This window comes from Neofelis nebulosa, chromosome 4 (genome assembly GCF_028018385.1).
Source record: "Neofelis nebulosa isolate mNeoNeb1 chromosome 4, mNeoNeb1.pri, whole genome shotgun sequence".
Lineage (NCBI taxonomy): Eukaryota > Metazoa > Chordata > Mammalia > Carnivora > Felidae > Neofelis > Neofelis nebulosa.
Window position 1 is genome coordinate 45,987,532 of NC_080785.1, and position 17,901 is coordinate 46,005,432.

The 17,901-nt window shown below is 39.2% G+C and overlaps 1 protein-coding gene across 4 annotated transcripts in view; it reads right to left on the reverse strand.

The window, feature by feature from the left end:
* Positions 1-16,312, reverse strand: part of AVL9 (AVL9 cell migration associated) — a 75,999-nt gene extending 59,687 nt beyond the window's left edge. For 3 of the 4 annotated variants that reach the window (XR_009260334.1, XR_009260335.1, XM_058724654.1), the window contains exon 1: positions 15,988-16,307. Coding sequence is in view for 1 of the 4 variants with exons in the window: in XM_058724654.1 (XP_058580637.1) it covers positions 15,988-16,080 (93 nt within the window). In the remaining 3 variants the exon portion in view is untranslated. Of the gene's footprint in view, positions 1-15,987 lie in introns of all 4 variants that reach the window. The other variant, XR_009260336.1, reaches the window with a different exon arrangement.
* Between the last annotated feature and the right edge of the window lie 1,589 nt (positions 16,313-17,901).

The window sequence follows — 17,901 nt, forward strand, 5'->3', positions numbered from 1 at the left end:
GCTTTTATATATTTAATTGAATAAAGACCGCCAGTTCTTTTTCTAGAATTAAATAACCATTTTACTATTTCCCATTCCTTTTATTTAAGATGAGGTACTTGGGCCTTTTGGCTGGAACCACCATCTTCCAGTAATTCATCAAAATGATCAACACAAAGGAAAAGAGAAGAGGCACGCCCTATATTCTCTAGACCTCTTAGAAAACATGGAGTTTGTCCTTTGGCCACATACATGCAAATCTACAAGAAAGGTGATATTGCAGGCATCAAAGGAATGGGCATTGTTCAGAACAGAATGCCCAAATGTGGTCCCATGGCAAAACTGAAGAGTCTACAGTGTTACCCAGGATGCTGCTGGCATTGTTGTAAACAAATAAGGGCAAGATTCTTGCAAGACAGTTCATTTAAGTATTGAGCATATTAAGCACTCCAAGAGTCAAAATAGCTTGCTAAAGCGTGTGAAGGAAAATGATCAGAAAAAGAAGAAAGCCAACGAGAAAGGTACTTTCTGAAGTGTCAGCCTGTTCCACTCGGGCACATTTTGTGAGAACCAATGGAAAGGAACCTGAAACTGCTGGAACCCATTCTCTATGAACTCATAGCAAGGTAAGTGTAAAAAAAAGACCTCAAGACTGTAAACAAAACAAAAAACAGATGAGGTACTCACATTATGAACAACAAAACAGATGACGTGTATTTTAATTTAAATACAGAATTTTTAGGGATTCCTGGCTGGTTCAGTCAGAAAAATATGCAACTCTTGATCTCAGGGTGGTGAGTTTGAAACCCATGCTGGGTTGAATTTTAAAAAATTAAATCAGCTCAGGTCGTGCATCATCTCATGGTTTGTGAGTTTGAGTCCCTTGGTCAGGCTTGCGCTGACAGCACAGAGCCTGCTTGGCATTCTCTCTTTCCCCCCCTCTCTGCCCTTCATCCACGCTAGCTCTCTCAAAATAAACTTTAAAAAATCTTTAAAAAAAAGTCATTATCCTGTTTTTCTACTTTAATTTTTTTGTTTTTAATCTTATTTTTGAAAGAGAGGGAGAGAGAGACAGTGCAAGCAAGGGAGAGACACAGAGAGAGGAAGACAGAGAATCCAAAGCAGGCTCCAGGGTCTGAGCTGTCAGCACAGAGCCCAACACGGGGCTCAAGCTGTAAGATCATGACCTGAGCCGAAGTCGGACACTTAACTGACTTAGCCATCCAGGTGCCCCATGTTTTTCTACTTTAAAACCACTGAAATTCTGCATAAACATACATGTTCATTAACACGCAACTGTATACACACAGCTAATTAAAAGTCTATAAGAGATTTTATAGAGCCATGCTCTTTTTAAAATTGTTTCTTCCAGGAAGGATAAACCTTTATTAATACATATGAATAGTGAAATTGAGAAACTCTACAAGTATTCATCTCTATACATCTCAAAGATATCTGAGAATAAATAGTCCTATAAGGATTTGGCATTCATTAAGACAGTATTTGCAGATCTACAGCTCACAAATCAGAAATGCCATCAGCTATGGAGTCAATGCAGTTTGATTTGTGTTTCATATAAATAAGAAAATGCCATTTATTTCCAGTAATATCAGATTTGTTTTGTAGCACTACTTTATGTAAAGCTGGGTAAAGATAATTTCAAATGCATTTATTAATTACGAGCGCTTACTTAAAAGCAAAAAATAGTTTTGAAGGATCTTAAATGTATTGGGCTTTCTAGGATCTTTAATATTAAAACAACTAAAACTCCTATATTATTTTAGGTCCCAAGTAAAATGAACACTTTGGTCACATAGCACAAATATGTATAAGTACATGGGGGAAAAATCCAACTTTCATAAACTTAATTTAAAAAAAAACACTTAGATTTCAAAGTAAAATGCTTTTTGTTATATTTGTAATAACCCAAAACTAGGAACAACTACTCATATGTCTCTTACCAGAAGAATGGGTCAATGATGGCATACAATTATAATACAGAAACTATAATATAATCAACAACATGGATCAATCTCAGACATAACACTGAGTGAAACAAGTCAGACACAAGAGACACAAATATATGGTGGCGTAGGTCAGAACAGTGGTAACCTTCAGGCAAGTAATGACCAGGAGGGGGCGCCTGCATGGATCTTCTGAAGTGCTGGAATTAATTCTGTATCAGGATGGTGGTTACAGGGGTGTATGTGTACGTAAAAATTAAGTCTCTCCCTTAAGTTGTGTGTACTTTATTGGTGATAAATTATACCTTAACTTAATAAAATACTTCTACACCTCGATTTCCTTATCTATAAAAGAGGGCTAATAAAACCTCAGTATGTTCATAGGAATGAGATAAACACACATCTAACAGTGCTCAGTATATAGAAAACATTTAATAAAGGGCAACTACTATTAATGCTAATAATATCTTCCTAGAATAGCAATGATAAATTGCATGGTAACTAAACCTTATATTAGTACCACATAAATATAAATTATATAAATATAAATATTTAGGGCATACTTCATGGAGTTTAGAATATCTGCTGTAACTTGTTTACAAAGTGTAGAGACAAATCACTGTACTTAATGGAAATTTATGCTTTCAGCACGTAAGTTATATTAGCATCCAAGAGATGCCTGGGTTCTTGTATTAAACTATAGCTTCTATGTCTCCAAAGATATCATGCTTATTTAATACAACACATAAAGACAAAACATAAAAAATGAGCCACTGTTTCTTTGAGTTATTTTTGTCAATTAAATCCTTCTAAGGCTCAAAATTTAAAGAATACAGATGGAGAACTGTTGCTAAGCCCTAGCTATGCACAAGTAGGAGTTTAAACAAAGAAAATCATATGAATAATAGTTTTTGAAACAGCCCTTTCAAAAGTATTGAAGGATAAAGAATTTTGTGATTTGTTACAAGGAGAAAGGTTTAAAAAAAAAACCTAGGATTTTATTTATTTATTTAGTTAGTTAGTTGGTTTGAAAATGAGAGAGAGGGAGAGAGAGAATCCCAAGCAGGCTCCGTACCATCAGCAGGAAGCCTGATGTGGGCTTGAAGTCGCAAACCATGAGATCATGACCTGAGCTGAAACTGGGCACTTAACCAACTAAGCCACCCAAGTGCCCTGAGATTTTTTTATTTTTGAGTAATCTCTATACCCAACATGGGATTCCAACGCAAAACCTTGAGATCAAGAGTTGCATGCTCTACAGACTGGAGCCAGCCAGGTGCCCCTAAAAAAGCACTTTTAAATTATTTAGACTTGGGGTGTTATTACAAGGTATGAAATGCAAAGATCTTAAATGTACAGAGTTCATAGGTTTTAATGATTTATATACAGCTGTGGGCAACCATTCTATTAAGACAGAATTATCATCATCCTAGAAAGTTTCTCCGTTCAGACTGCTACAACAAACACTATGTTCTGCCTGTTGAATTGAAGGGTATGTATCTGAACGTTGGCTCTGAGGATGGGTATTTAGCAAATGTGTGTTGATTTCATCTTATAATCATGCAAGTGAAGGGTGATCTTAGTAATCACCTATTTTAAAACCCTCATTTTACAGATGAAGAAACCAAAGTTCATAAACATTAGGCAATTTGCCCCAGGTTACACATCTAATAACCATTAGGGTCAAGCTAAAACTCAGATATTTTGATTACCAGATATCCTTTGTTATTATTCAAGCAGACAGTGGTAAAAGAGAATCTATCAGAGCTCCAAGTACAAAGGAGTATTAGGAATACTGTATACAAAGTTCCTCTACAATGGAAGAGATAGGACAAGAATTTGTATAAAACATGGTAGAATGACGGAGACTGGTCTTTTGGATGAAATGGTACAATTAGAACACTGTTTATCTCTAGGTTGAAAATATACACAAAGATGATATCAAAATTTCAAAAACTATTTTCTTGCAGGAAAAAAATTATTTCCTAACAAAAGATTGAAATCTATTTTAATGAACTCTACCTTAGCAATCTTTTATATTTAAATTTGTTTTTAACATTTTTATTTTTTGATTTTTAACATTTTAAAAAAGATTCCAATTTCTGGTAATGCACTATCTCCATCAGAGTCTAACAAGTTGCTAACATCACCAGCAAAAGCCATGGGGGCAGGAACAGATTTCATTAACAGCCCTGTTTGTCATTTCTTCATATACTCAATACACACTGTGACAATGAGCATCACTTGGGTGAAGAAAATGAAGTGCAGAGGCCATATATGAAATCGAGCCCAAACATAGTTTATTCAGAGATCAGACTTCTGACAATTACCTAGACCACTGCCAAAAACCAGAAATAAGCAAGAAAAGCATCTTTCAGCCTAGCCACCTGTCATAAAGCCCCTGATAATATTCCAAGGAGAAGGCTTTAGGTTTTCTTTTAAAACGTCTAAGTCATTTTATTTCAAACACAGTTCTAATATATTTATAAGATGTGGTCTCCCAGTCTATGGAAGAAAAAGAAAGTAAGAAAGTAAGAAAGCAGGGAGGAGAAGCCAAAAACTACAACGCTGTGTTTGGGTCAACACCAAGAAGTACCTGCTAATTGCTCTGTCGTCTCTCTTTCCGACTGGCTATCAAAAGCCCAACAACTGTCAGAAAGGTATGTGAGAAATAATCTATGTTAAAATAAATTGAGAATGCCACTGTACAAGTGACAGTTCCTATGAAGGCAGAATCATCCAGGCTAACTTAAATTGTGTTCAGCACGTTCTGCTTCAAAATCCATTTTAAAAAGACCTCTGTGAAGAAAAAAGATGGCTTAAATGAAGTCTCCATACATAGGCAAAGAGGTGCAAAGATTTCATTGCAAGGATGTTATCTGTATCACTATTCAAAATAGCAAAAAATTGGGAGTACCAAAATTTTTAAAAAGCAGAGTTAAATATTTCCACAAACTACTGTTCAGCCATTTTAAAATGTTATAATTCAATATTTATTAATGTGGAAAGATATTAATGGCATAGACAAAAAGGTAGGCCATAAAAGTTGATTACAGTATAGTATGTTTTTGGGAAAAGGGATATTTGTAAAAAAAAAAAAAAAAAAAAAAAGTAACTGGAGAACTGGAGAGATATTCATCAAGGTCTTAAGAGCAGATTTCTTTAGGATATAGGATTTTAAGTGATAGTTTTTTTCTGTATTTTCTGGTTTTTACTAGTGAATACATATTATCCTGATCATTAAGAAATGTTATTTTTTAAAACAACTAGGGAGTGTCTGGGTGGCTCAGTCCATTGAGCATCTGGCTCTTGATTTTGGCTCAGGTCATGATCTCACGGTTTGTGAGATCCAGCCCTGTGTCAGGCTCTGGGAAAGAGCCTGCTTCGGATTCTCTCTCTCTCTCTGCCCCTCTCCCACTCAAACTCTCCTTCTTTCTCAAAAAATAAACTTAATAAAAATAAAAAATAAAACAACTGGAATGATTTAAAAATTGCCCGAAGTACCAATTTAAATAACATCCTCTAAAAATATCCTAGACATTAACTAAGGTTTTAATCTGATGGCATCTCAACCAAAGAATATAACAGGGCCAGGCGTGCTGGGCTCAGACACTTAAACATCCGACTCTTGATTTTGGCTCAGGTCATGATCTCACAGTTCTGACAGCACAGAGCCTCCTTGGGATATTCTCTCTCTCTCTCTCTCTCTCTCTCTCTCTCTCTCTCAAAAAAAAAAAAAAAAAAAAAAAAAAAAAAAAAAAAAAAAAAAAAAAAGAATATAATAGGGTCAGTCTTTCTCAAAATTATTAAGTAGGTAAAAACTCCTCTCCCTCTATGTGTTTATCTTCTTCTTGTAGTGCCCATCCCCAGTAGACCAGAGTTCTTCTGCAGTTTTCCCTTATCTAGAAAAATCCATGATCTGCAAAGGATCTGAATTATATTATATCATGAAGGAGAAGGTTACGAAACATAAGCATTTTACTAGGGAATCAAAGACTTAAGCCAAAGAAATAGGCACAATTAGGTACCTGGGGGGAATTATAGGAGGACAAAAGAATCTTCTAGTTATTTCTAAACTTCCCTTATACAGGTTGACACCCATCTTGCTTGGCTGTGATGCCAAGGCCTAAAAGAAAACTATCCCACTGCTCTGTTAAGGTTCCAGCCTTACAAAGCCAGAGATTTTCATCATTTCAGTATATAAAAAGCATGGCTAACATTAGGAAAAAACCTCCACCAAATGAAAGTGCCAGCAGAGGGCTAGAAAATATAATCTTGTTTCAGGACAGTTTCTCTGAGTAGCTAAAAAGAATCTTTAGACATTCTTCCCTAACCTCTAACTCCCCAAAACATTGTTCTTTCTGTTCCAAAAGACTTCTATTCCGACAAGAATCACAAACAATACTCCATAGTCACCACATGATCGCATCAATAGCAGGTGCCAAAACTACATGCTTGTCAGGCAGCCATGTGTCACCAAAACCTGAATGGGTCAGGGCTTAACACTACCACCCTAACATAAATCAACCTCACCTATTTCCTCAGCCCAGCCCTGATTTTGCAATGCAACATTCTGCTACTACTGGAGATTTCCCCATGATCAGCCCACATGGACCAAGAGGAAAATATCCTTTTTCTCTTCAGTGCTTCATTTACTTTATTTACCTTGGAACTAGTGTAAACATGAGTTCTAGTTCTTTCATAATTCTACTTTTTAAAGTAGTATAGCCTGGTAAAACCAGTTTATTCAAGAACTTAAAACTGTTAGCTATGGGGCGCCTGGGTGGCGCAGTCGGTTAAGCGTCCGACTTCAGCCAGGTCACGATCTCGCGGTCTGTGAGTTCGAGCCCCGCGTCAGGCTCTGGGCTGATGGCTCGGAGCCTGGAGCCTGTTTCCGATTCTGTGTCTCCCTCTCTCTCTGCCCCTCCCCCGTTCATGCTCTGTCTCTCTCTGTCCCAAAAATAAAAAAATAAAAAAAAAAAAAAAAAAAAAAAAAAAAAAAACTGTTAGCTATGTATACAAAACTATAAATTCTATTAAAGCAGTAGTAAAAAATCAAGTAATAACTGCAGCTTTTTATGAGGTCACCTTGGAAAATAATGATTATTTATTACTTTCAGTGTTAAAAAAAAAAAGTCCAGTCTATTTATGAAAGAACCAAAAAGTTTGATATTCGCTTGTTTCACTAAAAACCATGCTTATCTGACAGTTTACGTATTTACAGCCACAAATAAGGACAAAAGTCTAGAGAACACATAATCTATAATAAGTAAACCAGGTGTCCATAAATTACATCACAAAGAGTTTTTGTCCTCTTATAATTTCCCCCAGGTATTGCACGTGAGGTTTTAAGGAAGAAGAGTCTTTTGCTAAATGTGAAATTTAAAAAAATTTCAGGGTGCACCTGGATGGCTCAGTCAGTTAGGTGTCCAACTCTTGATTTTGGCTCAGGTCATGATCTCATGGTTGGTGAATTCAGGCCTCGAGCTGACAGTGCTGCAGAGCTTGCTTGGGATTTTCTTTCTCTCCCTCTCTCTGCCCCTCTGGCAGGGTGCTCACACTCTCACTCTCTGCCTCAAAATAAATAAACTTTAAAAAATTTTTCAGGAAAAGAGTTGACATGGATAAATATTTCAAAACTACTTTAAATGTCATGGTAGTACTTTCACTTAAAGTGACCTAAATGTTAACTATATCAATAAACTAGAATAATCCATCACTAGAAACTAACCTGTTAACCTACAGAATTCATTACACAAATCAAAGTGAAAAAAATGATCAAGTGATAAAATTAAAGTTTCATCTTAATTTAAATGAAGGAGTTTTTCATTTAAGATACATCTGAAGGCTTCAAAGGTGCAAAAATGTAGGAAACAAGATGAATGACCATCTTCTATGTCTAGTTTGGGGACCCTCAACACAGCTGTGTTAGAAGATGGCTTTATGGCACAAAAACAGACACTCAGATCAATGGAACAGAATAGAGAACCCAGAAATGGACCCACAAACATATGGCCAACTCATCTTTGACAAAGCAGGAAAGAATATTCAATGGAATAAAAACAGTCTCTTCAGCAAGTGGTGCTGGGAAAACTGGACAGCGACATGCAGAAGAATGAATCTGGACTACTTTCTTACACCATATGCAAAAATAAACACAAAATGGATGAAAGACATAAATGTAAGACAGGAAGCCATCAAAACCCTCGAGAAGAAAGCAGGCAAAAACCTCTTTGATCTTGGCTGCAGTAACTTCTTACTCAACACGTCTCCAGAGGCAAGGGAAACAAAAGCAAAAATGAACTATTGAGACCTCATCAAAATAAAAAGCTTCTGCACAGTGAAGGAAACAATCAGCAAAACTAAAAGGCAACCGACAGGATGGGAGAAGGTGTTTGCAAATGACATATCAGATAAAGTGTTAGTATCCAAAATCTATAAAAACTTACTAAACTCAATACCCCAAAAACAAATAATCCAGTGAAGAAATGTGCAAGAGACATGAATAGGCACTTCTCCAAAGATGACATCCAGAGGGCCAGCCGACACATGAAAAAATGCTCAACATCACCAGGGAAATACAAATCAAAACCACAATGAGATACCACCTCACCCCTGTCAGAATGGCTAACATTAACAACTCAGGCAACAACAGATGTTGGCGAGTTTGCAGAGAAAGAGGATCTCTTTTGCACTGCTGGCGGGCATGCAAGCTGGTGCAGCCACTCTGGAGAACCGTATGGAGGTTCCTCAAAAAATTAAAAATAGAACTACCTTATGATCCAGCAACTGCACTACTAGGTATTTATCCAAGGGATACAGGGATGCTGTTCCGAAGGGACACATGCACCCCAATGTTTATAGTAGCCCTATCAACAATAGCCAAAGTATGGAAAAAGCCCAAATGTGCATCGATGGATGAATGGATAAAGAAGATGTGGTATGCACACACACACACACACACACACACACACAGGGGTATTACTTGGCAATCATAAAGAATGAAACCTTGCCATTTGCAACTACGTGGATGGAACTAGAGGGTATTATGCTAAGCGGAGTTAATCAGAGAAAGACTAAACATCTTATGACTGCATTCATATGAGGACTTTAAGACAGAACAGATGAACACAAGAAAGGGAAGCAAAAATGATATAAAAGCAGGGAGGGAGGCAAAACCTAAGAGACTCTTAAATATGGAGAACAAACAGAGGGCTACTGGAGGGGTTGTGGGAGGGGGGGATGGGCTAAATGGGTAAGGGGCATTAAGGAATCTACTCCTGAAATCATTGTAGCACTATATGCTAACTAACTTGGATGTAAATTTAAAAAAATAAAAGAAATTAAAAAAATAAAATGGCTTTAACCTGGTGGTTCATGTGAAACTACCTGATTCCTCTATCATAGCAGTACAGAACACCTTTGTAACAGAAGAGTTTACAAAGATTTAGTATATCCTCCCACATAAAGTCATTATGCTAATTAACCCAGATGACTGCTGAAAGGCGTTACTTTTACACAAAGTTTTACTTTAACTCACTGCAATCTAAAAATTACAAACTACATGGGGCGCCTGGGTGGATCAGTTGATTAAGTCCTCAGGTCATAACCTCGAGGTTCCTGAGTTCAAGCCGGGAGTTGGACTCCGTGCTGGAGGTGCAGAGCCTGCTCTTTCTCTCTCTCTCTTCAAAATAAATAAACTTAAAAAATAAATAAGTAAAATACAAATTACAAATGACAACCAAACATGGGAATTTTCACTATGCATAATAGAAAGAAGTAATCAACAAGACCAGCAGAATTTTGAATACTTGGAAGAGCAGTTTAACAAAGTACCCTCACACAGCCTAAAATAATCTGAAGTCAGAATCACAATTCAATGAGCCATGCACTTTTAATCCTTTACACCTGGAATACAGTGGCTGATTAATCCATCCTGGGGGAAATCTTACATAATTAGTCTCTGAAACACTCAATATGCTGATTAAAGAAACAGCAGTCTCTAAAACATTCTTAAGAATTAACGCATGTTAACAAACTCACTTTCCAAAACAATTGGATTTTTAAACTCTGCTTAAGAAAGCAGAGTTGTAAGACATCTAAAAAGACACTGAGAAGCACCTGGCTGACTTAGTCAGAAGAGCATGCGACTCTTGATCCCAGGTTTGTGAGTTTGAGCCCCACGTTGGGTGTAGAGATTACCAAAAAAAAAAATAAACTTAAAAAAAAGAATTGGACATGTAAAAAAGATAAAAAATAAATAAAAAGACACTGATTTGTGGAAGTGAGGAACACTCTTAAGAACTAATATAACATACTGGAAATTTTAGTACACTTTTTTATAATATTCCTCTCAAGAATTTGGCAAAACCAACATTCTTGAAATTTTATAAAAACGAAGACAAAAAAAATAGGGCAGCCAAAAATGAAAAAAATATATAGTTGAACAAACTATTTTCCTATCTTTTCCAATACTATTACACATCCATTGGGCAAATTACATCTCTGACAAGTTTCATTGTTTTTGACAGAATTAACCTGTCAATTTTATCAACCAACTTAGTGGGAGAAAATTTTTCATTCATTTGTGCTGTTGTGTGAGTGCACTGGCTGTGTTAGCATGCCCTACATCCAACCTGGCTAACACCACAGAGGGTTTCCAATGAAGGTTTTTGGGATTATCCACTTATCCAACCATAACTCTCTCGAGTCCAGAAATCATAGTGTCATCTATCTAACCAACCTTCATCAGAGAAATAACAGAAAATTAACAAAAGATTAACAGTAAGCCAAAATTTTTCTGAGAAATAGTAAAATTTCTACTAAAATTAAATGTTTGACTCTTGCAAGAGTTAGAAAATACTCTACATAAATATCTAAAAATCATTTTGCTCGGGGCGCCTGGGTGGCGCAGTCGGTTAAGCGTCCGACTTCAGCCAGGTCACGATCTCACGGTCCGTGAGTTCGAGCCCCGCGTCAGGCTCTGGGCTGATGGCTCGGAGCCTGGAGCCTGTTTCCGATTCTGTGTCTCCCTCTCTCTCTGCCCCTCCCCCGTTCATGCTCTGTCTCTCTCTGTCCCAAAAATAAAATAAAAAACGTTGGAAAAAAAAAATTTATTAAAAATCATTTTGCTCACTGTGTATTTTGATTTTGACTAAATATAGCAGTCTTTTTTCAAAAAAAAAAAAAAAAAAGTTTAAGGGGCGCCTGGGTGGCTTGGTCGGTTGAGCTTCTGACTTCGGCTCAGGTCATGATCTCACGGTCCGTGAGTTCGAGCCCCGCGTCAGGCTCTGTGCTGACAGCTCGGAGTCTGGAGCTTGTTTCGGATTCTGTGTCTCCCTCTCTCTCTGCCCCTCCCCTGTTCATGCTCTGTCTCTCTCTGTCTCAAAAAAAAAAAAATAATAAACGTTAAAAAAAAATAATAAATAATAAATAAATGTTTATTTATTTTGAGAGAGAGAAAGCATCCCTCTGCACTCACAGTGGAGAGCCCAATGTAGGGCTCAAACTCACCAACAGTGAGATCATGACCTGAGCTGAAAGAGTCAACACTTAAGCGACGGAGGCACCTTTAAAAATAGCAAATTCTTGTTTGATTTGCAAAACCAAACAAGGTCTTCATTTTCTGTTATGAGAGGTAAGTGTAATTTTTAAAAGCTGCTTTTAGTCAGCAGTAAGAAAATAATCCATTGGGAATGCAAACTGGTTCAGCCACTGTGGAAAACACTATGGGGAAAACAGTATGGAACTTCCTCAAAAAATTAAAAATAGAACTACCACACAATCCAGTAATCACATTAGTGGGTATTTACTCCAAAAATACAAAAACACTAATTTGAAAGGATATATGCACACCTATGTTTACTGCAACATTATTTACAATAGCCAAATTATGTAAGTAGCATGGATAGATGAATGAATAAAGAATATGTGGTATGTATATAGTTGATATTATTCAGCCATAAAAACGAACAAAATCTTGCCATTTGCAAACATGGATGGAGGTAGAGAGTATAATGCTAGGAGAAAGAAGATTGAGAAAGACAAATACCATATGATTTCACTCATACGGAATTTAAGAATCAAAACAAAGGGGAAAAAAGAAACCAAGAAACAGACTCTTAACTATAGGGAACTGATGCTTACTAGAGCAGAGGTGTATGGGGGTGTGAAATAGGTGATGGGATTTCACTATATCGTGCTATATTTGACTGTATTGAATATTGTATTGTATGTTAATTACATTGGAATTAAAATAAAAAACTTAAAAAATAGAAAAGAACCTATACTAGGTTTCTCATCTTTGAATGCACTGTGGCAGAATCCCTTGCATTTTCTTCCATTCTATCAGCAACCCAGACAACAGACACTACTAAACAAGTACATTTATTTGAAAATAATTGCCCTAGTCTGGGGCACCTGGGTGGCTCAGTTGGTTAAGCGTGGGACTTCAGCTCAGGTCATGATCTAGTAATTTGTGGGTCGGGCCCCAAATTGGGCTCTGCGCTGACAGTGCGGAGCCTGCCTGCTTGGGATTCTCGCTCTCCCCTCTCTTCCCCTCCCCAGCTCGCACTTTTTCTCTCAAAAAAAAAAAAAAAAAAAAAAAAAAAAAGAAAAGAAAAGAGAAGAAAAAAAAATTGCCCTGGTCTCTGTGAAACATCATGTAGATTAAAAGATAAATAAAAAACAAGGTGTGTAGTTTCCCTTGCGACTAAGAGCCGACAACCTAAAAGTGCTCTTAAAAAAGAGGTATGACTGGGGCTCCTGTGTGGCTGAGTTGGTTAAGCTTGGGTCATGATTTTACCATTCTTTGGTTGGGGCCCCAAGTTGGGCTCCACGCCAACAGCTCAGAGCCCGTTCTGGACTCTCTCTCCCTCTCTCTCTGCCCCTCCCCAGCTTGTACACACTCTCTCTTCAAAAATAAACATTAAAATGGGGCACCTGGGTGGCTCAGTCGGTTAAGCGTCCGACTTCGGCTCAGGTCATGATCCCATGGTTCGTGGGTTCAAGCCCCACATCGGGTTCTCTGCTCACAGCTCAGAGCCTGGAGCCTGCTTCAAATTCTGTGTCTCCCTCTCTCTCTCTGCTCCTCCCCTGATCATGCTCGGTCTCTCTCTCCTTCAAAAATAAATAAAAAGATTTAAAAAAATTAAAAAATAACATAAACATTAAAAAATATATATGGTTGATAACAAAGACTAGGGACATCTGGGTTTCAATGTTAGTGCTAACAGTCTCTCAATCAAAATTTCGTTAGTCTCCTCAGAACTCTCTTTTCAACTAGGGCCTGACTTTTGGGCTTCCTTGTTCTTCTCTGCATTGTCTAATTTTAGCAAGAATCCTGTCAGCTGGGTTAAGCCAGAAACCCCCTTTACTCTTGATGTAGTAATTTTCCATCCATTGACTCCCCTGCCCCCACTCTGCTCCCTGGCTATAAACGTCTGATTTTCCTTGATGTATTCAGAGTTGAGTCCAGTTCTATACCAAGGTCTGTTTTCCTCTATTGCAATAGTTTTTCTGAATGTTTTTATTGCATTAACTATTGTCCAGCTCTGGGTTTTCTGATATCATACTAAACTTTTTTTAAATGTTTATTTTTGAGAGAGAGAGAGAGAGAGAGCGCGCGTGCCAGCACATGAGTGGGGAGGGGCAGGGAGAGAGAGGGGGACAGAGGATCCCAAGCAGGCTCTGTGCTAATGAGAGAGAGCCAGACTAACTCGGGGCTCAAACTCATAAACCGTGAAACCATGACCTGAGCTGAAGCCCGATGCTTAACAAACTGAACCACCCAGGTGCCCTGCTAAGTATTCTTAAGTTGCTTAACCTTTCCAGGTTTCAGTAAACTTAAGGGATACGGGAGTAGAATGATCTCCAGGGACCCCTGCCACGTCTAAAATTCTCAAGAAATCTGGTAGAGGAAAAAATGTTACAGAAAAATTAAGTGATTTGGAATTGCTGGAGGTCATGAAGCTGTGAGGCCAGGATGTCATCCAGGTCTCCTGATTTCCAGCACAGTGTTTATTTAACAAAACCAGGTGCCACTACCTTAATGCTACAACCAAAAGCCTAACGAATCCAGTGAAATGCCAAGGCACCTAGTGTGCCACTTCAGCCCAAAGTGCCTCCTTCATGTCATAATCTGTTGTCCAGTTTCCTTCAATTTCTAAACGGCATTACATTTGTTTCCTAAAATAAATCATTTTTCCTTTCTGGGAATACAACTGATATTCCTTTTGACAATAAAACTGGCATAAAACATAATCTTGAATTTATAGGACAGCAAAAAATTAAAAGATTCTATTCTTTCTCCTACCAATATTTCCTTTTTATTTTTAAAAGTCCCATTCAGTTTGGCTTGAGGTGTCTGGGTGCCTCAGTCGGTTAAGCATCCAACTTGAGCTCAGGTCATGATCTCACAGTTTGTGAGTTTGAGCCCCGCATCGGGCTCTGTGCTGACAGCTCAGAGCCTGGAACCTGCTTTGGATTCTGTGTCTCCACCTCTCTCTGCCCCTCCCATGCCCATGCCCTGTCTCTCAATAATAAATGTTAAAAAAAATTTTTTAAATAAATAAAAATAAAAAAATCTTTAAGAAACAAATGAGCAAGGTATAAAAGACACAAACCTTTTAAAAAAAAGTCTCTTAACTATAGGAAACTGGTGGTTACCAGAGGTAGGTGGGAGGGGACGGGTGAAACAGGTGAAGGGGATTAAGACTATACCTATAGTGATGAGCACTGAGTAGAGAATTGTTGAATCATTGTATTATACATCTGAAACTAATATAACGCTATGTCAAACTGGAATTAAAATTTGAAAAAGCATTAAAAGTCCAAAGAACGCTGTTTGCATGCCATGGTACAATCTCAAATATCCATCCTTTTACTTGTAAATACACAGCCACATTAAAAAAAAAACAAAAAACAAAACTTCTGCTGCTGCCTGGACTTTTTTTTAACACCACACTAAATAAGGCCACATCCTCGTCGGTATCTTTCTATGCTTTTCCCTGAGAAATAAAGAATACCTTCAAGTCAAGCAGTCGTTAGAACACATACAAACACAACCATCTTTTCACTCCACTTTCATCATCCTCTAACAAATTTAAATTTTGCCAGTAAGTCTTTCAAAATGTTACATTTTCTGTGAAACCCAAGAAACGAAATGCTACGTTACCTAGGAGTAGCAGTCAGTAGTTTTACTACTTCCAAGCATTTCAATTTCCTGTTCACTAGCACATTATGACATCATTGCCTTCCAGTATTCGGGCTCATTAAATAATTCTGCTTCTATTTTGTTCCCTTGACTCCAAAACATATACTGCAAACGTTCTATTGTTCCTATTCACTATTTCAGAGAAGAAGCTTAAAAATAATTTTATATTTGCACATTTCTTTGCTAGATAAATACACTTTCTCTTACTGCAACTGAACTAGAAAGGTCAATCTCTCACCAAAAGGCAAGATTTGGACAAGATCAAATAGCAAAAGCAAGGCCCAATGGGAAGCGGGGGAGGAGTCAATACACCACCCAAACACGACGGATTCTAGGGCTTCCACAGAAAAACAAAGAAGTGGATTTTCCCACGCCGCCGCCTGCTTCAAACAACCCGAGGCATTTGCGTGGAAGCCCACCGACTTCATTACCTTGAAGACGCAGTCCAAGTGCTGAATTTTTCTAAAGCCTCCCATAATGGGTGTACATCCAGAAAGTCAATGGAGGCAGAAATGAATGAGGAACCGAGTGGGGTTGACCTTCGATTCCTTCCTCCCACTCCACCAAAGAACCTAAACACCTACCACCCCAACATACCAACACGTAGCTCCTCGACTGCTCAAAACACAATTTTCAGGGCAGGAGAAATAGGGAGTGTGGGGGATGGGCTTCACGTGGGACAAGTGCCAGAGCAGGAATGGTATCAAGATCAGACGGGCCGAGCGCACTTAAGGCAGCACGGAGGCGGGCTGAGGGAAGTGGGCGCCGGCTGAGCGCGACCGCACGAACCGCGGGGGGAGGGGGGGGAGCGGATTCAGGCCCCTTCCTCACCTGGCAGCCCTTCTTGTGATGAAAGCCAACCACCACGATGTGCAGTACAGGCCCCCGGGGGGCGCCATCGCCTCCCCGCCCGGACTTCTCCATGGGCGGCCGCCGCGGGCCCGCAAGACGACGACTTCAACCGCCAAGGGCGGCGGGCCAGGCGACCCCGCGGTCCCGAGGAGGACGGCGAGCGGCAGACTTCAGGTGTCAGCAAGGGCGCCGCATGAGGGCCGCGCAGTGGCCCGGAGGAGGCCGAAGCTCCTGCAGCTGCGCGCCGCCCCCCAGGGCCGGGGCAGCGCTTCCCTCATCCGCTTCCGCTGCTTCCGGGCTGTCACCTGACGCGGCCGCCGCCGCCGGCGAGGCAGGGCGGTGCAGGACCCTGAGAGAACCTGATGGGGCGGGGCCTGGTGCGGGGTGGGGGTGGGGGTGGGGGCCCGAGGTTGGGGGCGGGGCTTGCGGGGTTATCCGGCTCTTCTATCCCCTACTGCTTGCGTTTGATCTTAACCCACTTTCTCCTCCTTTTTCTCCTTAAAGTCTCCGCCCTTTCCCTCTTTCCTTGGCTTTCCTCCTTTTTTACTATCTTTTTTTGTTTTCTCTTCATTATCGAATTCCTTCGTTCATTTCCTTCCCCTCTCTGGGATAACAGGGAGGCATATTAGTGGGACTCTATACCTGTGCATTTTACCTTTAAATTACTTGCTCACCCAGGGTTTTTCTTTTGTTTCGTTATATATTTTTTCCTCTTTATTATGTATGGGAGTTTGGAAGCCTTTTAAAGCCTGAAGTAAGAGATCCTCGACAATAAAGGAAGTTTATAGGGAGACCTGTAAATGATTATTCCAGTACCGATATTTTAAAAAATACATATTATTTTCATTCTGTCTTTTTCTGGGTTTAGTACTCTGGTCAGTACAAAATATATATCATCTATTGTCACCAGGATTCTTAATTTCCTTACTGACTGTATTGTACTACTTCAATTTTATTTTTAAAAACTAAAGGATAGGTAGGGGCCTACTTCAAATAGAATTTGAGATTACTGCAATAATTGGCTGTGAAGTTTATCATTATTCGTGCATATCCCTTAGTTTAGACAACGTTGGCAATTGATATTTTACACTGCTGACCTTGTAATTTAAGAACTTGCATTCTAATTGAAGTAAAGCTGAGAAAAACAGTAGGCTTCCTGTAATTAAGTTATTTTTCTATGATTCAATACAAGTGTTTTAATGCTAATAAAAATACTATAGAGGGGCGCCTGGGTGGCTCAGTCGGTTGAGCGTCCGGCTTTGGCTCAGGTCATGATCTCACGGTCTGTGGGTTTGGGCCCGCATGGGGCTCTGTGCTGACAGCTCAGGAGCCTGGAGCCTGTTTCGGATTCTGTGTCTTCCTCTCTCTCTGCTCCTCCCCTGTTGGTGCTCAGTCTCTGTCTCTCAGAAATAAATAAACATTAAAAAAAAATACTATAGAAAGTTTTCATTTCATTATATTGCAATATTCTTGGTGTTGGTTCAGAACTCTGTGTAAAACTATATTATTTCTTGTATGCAGAATATATTACTGTTTTCTTTCATCTGTCTCAATATTTTCCACAATTGGCATAGCGAAAATTAAACTCGAACAATCTTTTTTATTTTTTTAAAACATTTATTTTTTTTTTCAACGTTTTTTATTTATTTTTGGGACAGAGAGAGACAGAGCATGAACGGGGGAGGGGCAGAGAGAGAGGGAGACACAGAATCGGAAGCAGGCTCCAGGCTCCCAGCCATCAGCCCAGAGCCTGACGCGGGGCTCGAACCCACGGACCGCGAGATTGTGACCTGGCTGAAGTCGGATGCTTAACCGACTACGCCACCCACGCGCCCCCATTTATTTATTTTTGAGAGAGACAGAGCATGAGTGGGGGAGGGGCAGGGTGAGAGA